This window comes from Cynoglossus semilaevis, chromosome 16, assembly GCF_000523025.1.
Source record: "Cynoglossus semilaevis isolate Cse_v1.0 chromosome 16, Cse_v1.0, whole genome shotgun sequence".
Taxonomy (NCBI): Eukaryota; Metazoa; Chordata; class Actinopteri; order Pleuronectiformes; family Cynoglossidae; genus Cynoglossus; species Cynoglossus semilaevis.
The window spans coordinates 15,675,888-15,682,515 of NC_024322.1; the positions used below are offsets into that span (position 1 = coordinate 15,675,888).

The following is a 6,628-nucleotide window of genomic DNA, read 5'->3' on the forward strand; positions in this document are numbered from 1 at the left end:
AAACAACAAACAAAGGCCGGTCCAGGCCCAGCCACAGGAGCGGCAGGAGGGGGCGGGGGGGCAGGCGGGGGCGAGTTGTGGATTTTAACACCCACCAACACTCTCAGAGTCTTAGATTGTACTGTTACAAATCATGACAGAACCAGCTGGTGGAGGTTCAAATACAAGTTGAGTTCTGGTCAACAACACCACCTACTGGTATGAAGTGAAAGATCAACTATTCGTTAGCTGGAGCCTCAGAGTAAAGCAGCTGAGCAATGAGCAGACCTCAACAAATGAAAATAAATAAAAATAAAAACACAAACACAAGCCAAGCTGCATGAGAGTCTGAGCTGGATTAGAGCGGGAGGGCATGAGTTCACACAGACAAACGTAAGACCACCAACTACCTTGTTCCTGGAGTCTCCTAACAACTGGAACGACAACCCAGACAGCCAGAAGGAGGGAGAGAGGGGGAGGAGAGGGGTGAGGGAGGGTAAGGAAGAAACAAGGAAAAAAAATAGAAACAGTTTTTTATCTGAGTGTCTGTTTGACCAAACATTTTACATAAGGGACGACTGTGGTCATGTGAACACCAGGGGTCAGTGTTCCTCATTTTCTAAGATATATTGATATGACATGTATGTTTATATTTTTTTAACTTTTTTTTCTTCTGCTTTTTCAATAAACATATATTTAAATAACACTGCTACCACTCTACTTACTGTGTGTACTTTAAATACTATGTTGGTAAATATATTAAACTGTATGAACATTAGAGATGTCCAATATTATCGGCCTGATATTACCATAATTATGTATCTGTATGATAAAAATTCAGGTTGTGTTTCTACGGAGACTCACCAGAGCGTCGGCCACGGCCGCCTCCACCTCCGTGCCCGTGTTCAGGATCCTCATGGCATTGACCGACGCAGAGATCCGTGCCTGATGAATCAAACCGTAGCGGTCTGAAGGAGACGAGGGAAGGAGAAACAATGAGGAGTGAAGTGATGGATTCAACTTCTCTGAGTAAAAAACAAAAGTACTTACACCTTTGACAGAGCAACGTACTGTAAAAAATACACAAGATTCAAAGATCCAAACGACAGGAAAAATAAAAAAACGTAATCTCTAAAAACACACTCTTCAGTTGAAGACCAGGCTGTGTGTGTGTGTTAGGTCAAAAGAGAAATACAACCACTGATAACTACATCAAACAACATGACAAAAGTATTTAATAAAATTAAAAAAATAAAAATTAGGGATCTCCGATAATATCGGCCGATATCAGCATAATTATGTAATATCTGTAAGAATTGTTATTTAATGAAAACCCTATAAAACAATGCCTGGGATTCACCAAATGATGTGTGACCGAAAAATAGTTTTGGGAAAAAACGGCTGTATATGAAAGTCAAAGCCACTAGATGGCAGCATTGCAGCTCATTTTATAAATCTATTTTAATAATCAGGGGATTATATGAATGCTGGTGCCAGAAATTTATACAGTGGTTTGTACTGATAAATAAATAAATATTCCCAGACCTATATCGATATTGGTTGATATCAGAATTGAAAATTAAATCGGCAATTGGAAAAATATCGGCATATTGGATATCGGCAAAAAGTTAATATCGGACATCCCTAGTTAGAATATATTTGTTTTAACTATAAACAACAACAACAAAAAAAAAACTCAGTGTCAATGAGTCTGAGCAGGAAAAACCAAGAAAGAATAAAAATCTGTGAAAGAAAATGGTGGAAAAACGGAAGGATGAGACCAAAGGTGACCGGGGGAAACCAAAACTAACTGGTTAACTGGTAAACAAAAACAAACGGAAAATCCCAACACAAATAAGGCTGGTGCATGATGGGTAACGTCGGCACATGTATTGTCTGATCATGCGGGTCACCTGACTGGCCGTGGGGGTCGGCTGTAGAAAGAGCACTGGTTGAACGGGAGTGACGTCGAGAGGCTGCAGGGACAGGAGAGGTGGGTGACAACCGAGGGGGGGGGGAGATTAACAACAACCTGAACCTGAAGACAACAACGAGACAAGCTAAAGACAACAGCAGGACAACAGTATGTGGAGGCTGTAGGTGACAGTCGCCGGTGATCATGTGTCACAGCTCTGGTGGAAGATAAGGGGGGAGGACGGGGGGGCGATGTACCCCTCTGTTCCAGTGTTAGTAACCTGATTTCAGGATGGAACACAATTGTGTGTTTACTATGATGACAATTTGAAAGTTGAAAAAAAATCCTCAATATATCATCATACCTATAGTATCGCAATATATCGTATCGTTGTCCCTGTATCGCGATATGTACTGCATCGCGATACGTATTGTATCGCCAGATTCCTACCAATACACACCTCCTAATAGGCAGCGAGAGAGACCAACACTCTGAGCTGAGAGACCCAGACTCAAAGGTCAAAGGTTTTGTATTTTCATAACAGAATAAAGAGAGCGCCACCAGGTGTCACAGCGGAGAAGTACAGCAGTAAACACTCACAAAGACAAACATACATGAAAACACACAGGAAAGGTCACATGAAAAAAGTCACATGACAGACAGAACAACAGAGTAGAGACACAGGAGAGGTTGCGGGTTTGACTCCCAGAGTTAGAAAAGCTATTAGAGCTGAGCAGTACTCACCCAGGGGAGTGAAGCCCCGGGCAGGGCTGGTATCGCGGCTGCTCTCGCGACTAGTGTCGCGACTACAACCTTGACTCATGCTGGGGCGGGGGATGCGGCTCCGGGCTAGCATGCGGTAGGGAAGACCAGCAGGAAGAAAAGCTTTACCACACAGGCTGACTGTTAGGAGGACAAGTTAGGTGGTCAAGTTAGTGGACACAGCCACTCTGGGGTCAGTGTTGGGTGAGAGGGACCACCAGGGGTCAGAGGTTAGAAGAACAGACATCATGTGATATTAAAGTATTATTTAGAAAGTACTGTGGCTCTGGTGAAAACTTCAAAAACTTGATCTGGATGTGATCTCTACAGTTAGAACCGATGGTTCTATTACCGATCTAAAGGGACCACAGGAGAGTAGGAACTGAAGAGTTTACCAGTCTACCCAGTAGACTGAGACCATAGTGACTGTGGTAAGTTGGTGACGAACTCTGCAACTGCTTTGGCAATAGTTGCCAAATGGAATACTCGTATTTCGGGATGAGCAAAGACAATCAGACAGTCCGACCACAGAGCCAGAACATCTAGACAGTGACAGTCAGTCTGACCAGTGAGACATAGTGGCAGTGACAGTGGTCCACCAACAGTCTGTAAACCATCAGTTTAACACCACTGGTGGAAACAAAACCCCAAAGCATTTTGGGAAACTGTTTTCCACGGTGGACAAAAAAAGTTGAACAAATGTGCTCGGCTTCAAAAAAAAAACCCCAAACCAAAACAAAAAAACACGAGTGTAACCAGGACTGAGTTCTGATTGGTGTGACCCTTGTTCTTACCCAGACCCAGCCGACTGGGGCTGGTCTCGCGACTGCAGCCCTGGCTGCGGGGAATCCTGCTGCGCTTGTCGGCTGCAGTAGAAGAGGCCGACGTTGGGACTCGAGGGACTCGACCACAGGTGCCGTGTCCGAGGAGTTTCCCGGGGGAGCTGGAGCGACTTCCAGCTGTCGAGACAACCAGGAGAAAAAACAGACTGACTTTACACTGAAACGAAGAAGAGACGTTCTGGAAAAGACTTCAGACTGAACTGATCGGAAAAGTAAAGTATGTCAAAGAAAACAAGCTGCAGCAGTAGAACTAATCAATATAGATCAGGGCTGTCAAAGTCATGTTGGTCAGTACAATCGTAACATATTTAACTATAACTAGGGATGTCTGATATTAGCATAACCATAACTAGGGATGTCTGATATTAGCATAATTATGTAATATCTGTCAGAATCGTTATCGTTTTTTTTCCCCGATAATGAAAATGTAACATAACGTGATGCCTGGGTTTAACAGATAACGTGTGAACAAAAAATAGTTGTCCGCAGGCCGTATGTTTGACACCCCTCTATTTAACTATAACTAGCTACTGTCTGATATTAGCATAATTATGTAAGAATCTGTAAGAATCGTTATCGTTTTTCCCCCGATAATAAAAACGTAACGTAATGCTTGGGTTTAATAAATAACGTGTGAACGAAAAATAGTTTTGGGGAAACAGGGCTGTATATGAAGGTGAAATTGTATTACATTACATTTATTTATATATATCAACTCATACAGAATTCAAAAGTTATCAAGCGGCCGGAATGAACCCCCTAACGTGCCCAGTTGGCCCGCAGGCCGTATGTTTGACACCCCTGATATAGACGATGTCGATGAAATCTCCATGTTCTAACTTATATCTTTGGCTTTAGGTGTTAATAACCGTAGGACTTGTTCTGAACGTTCCTTCGTGTTCCGCGCCGGTTCACTCGGGGAACCGTGACGTTCTGCTCACATGATGCTGCAGCTTGTGTTCTGTCAAATACTTTTTTTTTTAAAACTGGTCCTAAACCAAGTGACTGGACCTGGGAGGAGTCAAGTTCTCGTCCCTACAACCAACAAATCAGAGAAGATGAACAGAGACGACAGGACGACGGACAGAAGACAACGTTGTCAATCATCTCATCCTAGGAGCCTACACTGCTCTGCTGTTTCTGTGACAGAGGACAGGGGGCGCTGCCGGGCTGCTGTGGACTGGACATGTACGGCGCACCAGTGGGGACAAACAAACAGAAACAAAATGTCTGACTGCAGACTGCACGAAGGGCGAGAGGGAAGGGGGGAGAGAGAGGGAGGGAACAGGTGGAGCATGCAGCTGTGTAACACTGTACAGGGGGAACGTCACAGAACAGAGAGAAGCTCCGTATGGGGGGAGGGGGTGGTGGTGGGGGGATGCTCACGGGGGAGGAGTCTTGCCGGTGGGTTAGATGAAGGTGAGGCCTTACCACTGATGGGATTGGCCGATCTGGATCCTGGATGATGGAGGCAAGAGGCGAGAGGCAGGACAGGGTGGAGATTGAAAAGAGTCAAAATGAGGTAGAGGAGGAGGACCGCGGTCTCTTCCTCCACCCACCTCCTGGTAGGTGGAGCACATGTCATACATACACCTTATACATCATGGGTGTGTGTAGAACATGCACACACACACACACACATACACAGAAGGACATGGGGTGTGGACCTTTTTTCAGGGCACCGTCACCAGTGGGACAGTGAGGATGAGGAGCTTTGATGAAGATCAAACATCAGTGTGAAACTTCACTCTGCACACTCACAACAACAACAACGTCACTGAGGAGAGACGCTGACATGCCAACACAACACGGTACGTACGCTGGGATTGGGAGACAACTTTGGCCCGACTTCGCCCCCTGCTGTCCACCACTGAAGGGCTAGCTCCACCCACGCTACCGGAGTTCTGTCTTCTGGTCCGGATGCGGCCTGGACGGGAATGAAGCAGAGGTAGAAAAGATTAAAACCAGACAGCAGAACAGTTCTAAGTTCCATCTGTGGACAGGAGGACAGAACTTAAAAAAAATAAATCTGGAGTTGGGCAGGTGACAACAGGTGAGGAGGACATTCTGATTGGTTGGAGAACACACACTCTACATCACTGGGTAGGGAAAAAAACCACATCCTGACTATGACTGCTGTAGCTGTGAGCTCTCTGTAGATGGCAGACTTGTTGTCATTTCACCTGCTCACCTGTCTGTGAAACAAACACTTCACACACACACACACACACACTGTGGTCGTGACATCAGCTACAGCAGGAGACAAGGACGAAAGTTCCTGTACACCTAATAAAAACAGGCCTGCAGGGGGAGACAGTAGGTCACGGTGGTGATGAACAGAGTCGTTAACACTCATGCAGACAGTCCATGCAGAGATCCAGCCCAGGAATAACAAGGTGTGGGCGGATGGGGGGGGGAGTAGGAGGTAGGGGGGGATAAAACAGGGCACAGATGAAAAGAAGAAGGAAGAAGAATGAGGAGAAGAAGTCACTGTGTAACCTGTGGCAGAAGGACGAGGACAAACTACTGTTTCTGGGACTTAGAACTGACAGACAGGTCTTACCATCTCTTTTACCAGGGGTGCCATCTTTTAGAGGTTTATGAAAGATGGAGCAGCAGCACGGGGGAGGAGAGGTAAGGAGGAAGATATTAGTAGGAGCAGGAGTGAGTGGGCAAACATGGACAACGTTTGGACAACCAGCACCGGCCAACAGTTCCTGTGCGGACGTTGTCAAGAAGTAAAGACAAACTCAACCATTCTGGAGGGTTCTTATTGTCACCAGTACCGATGAATAAGTCGGTTCATTACAGTGTTCACAGTCAGAGCTGAAACAACAGTCAGAGTCAGGCGGAGACGATCGGCGCCTCCTGCTGTTGTTCAGTGCTCCGCTCCCTCAGGCCTGCAGGAAGTGAAGCTTTCCTCAACACAGAGGAGAGGATGAGACCTGCGGTACCGATTGGGTACTGTAGAAGTCACAACATTCTCAGGACTTTTTAGGGCTGTCGCAGGATTAAAACTTTTAATCAGCGCACTCACAGAGTAGCCGTCAACTAATCGTGATTACTCACAGTGTAGCTGTTGATTACTACACATTGGACATCGAGGCGTGTCGGTCTGTCCATAAGGTAA

At 45.7% G+C, this 6,628-nt stretch overlaps 1 protein-coding gene across 1 annotated transcript in view; it reads right to left on the minus strand.

Annotated features, from left to right (window-relative positions):
- The window catches only part of clasp1a (cytoplasmic linker associated protein 1a), a 25,691-nt gene that overhangs the window by 9,402 nt on the left and 9,661 nt on the right, over positions 1-6,628 (minus strand). Inside the window, exons 19-24 of the mRNA XM_025063730.1 lie at positions 6,062-6,247; positions 5,318-5,425; positions 4,930-4,956; positions 3,451-3,615; positions 2,639-2,743; positions 844-947 (exon numbers count right to left, since the gene is read on the minus strand). Of these exons, the coding sequence (XP_024919498.1) occupies positions 844-947; positions 2,639-2,743; positions 3,451-3,615; positions 4,930-4,956; positions 5,318-5,425; positions 6,062-6,247 (695 nt within the window). The remainder of the gene's footprint in view (positions 1-843; positions 948-2,638; positions 2,744-3,450; positions 3,616-4,929; positions 4,957-5,317; positions 5,426-6,061; positions 6,248-6,628) is intronic.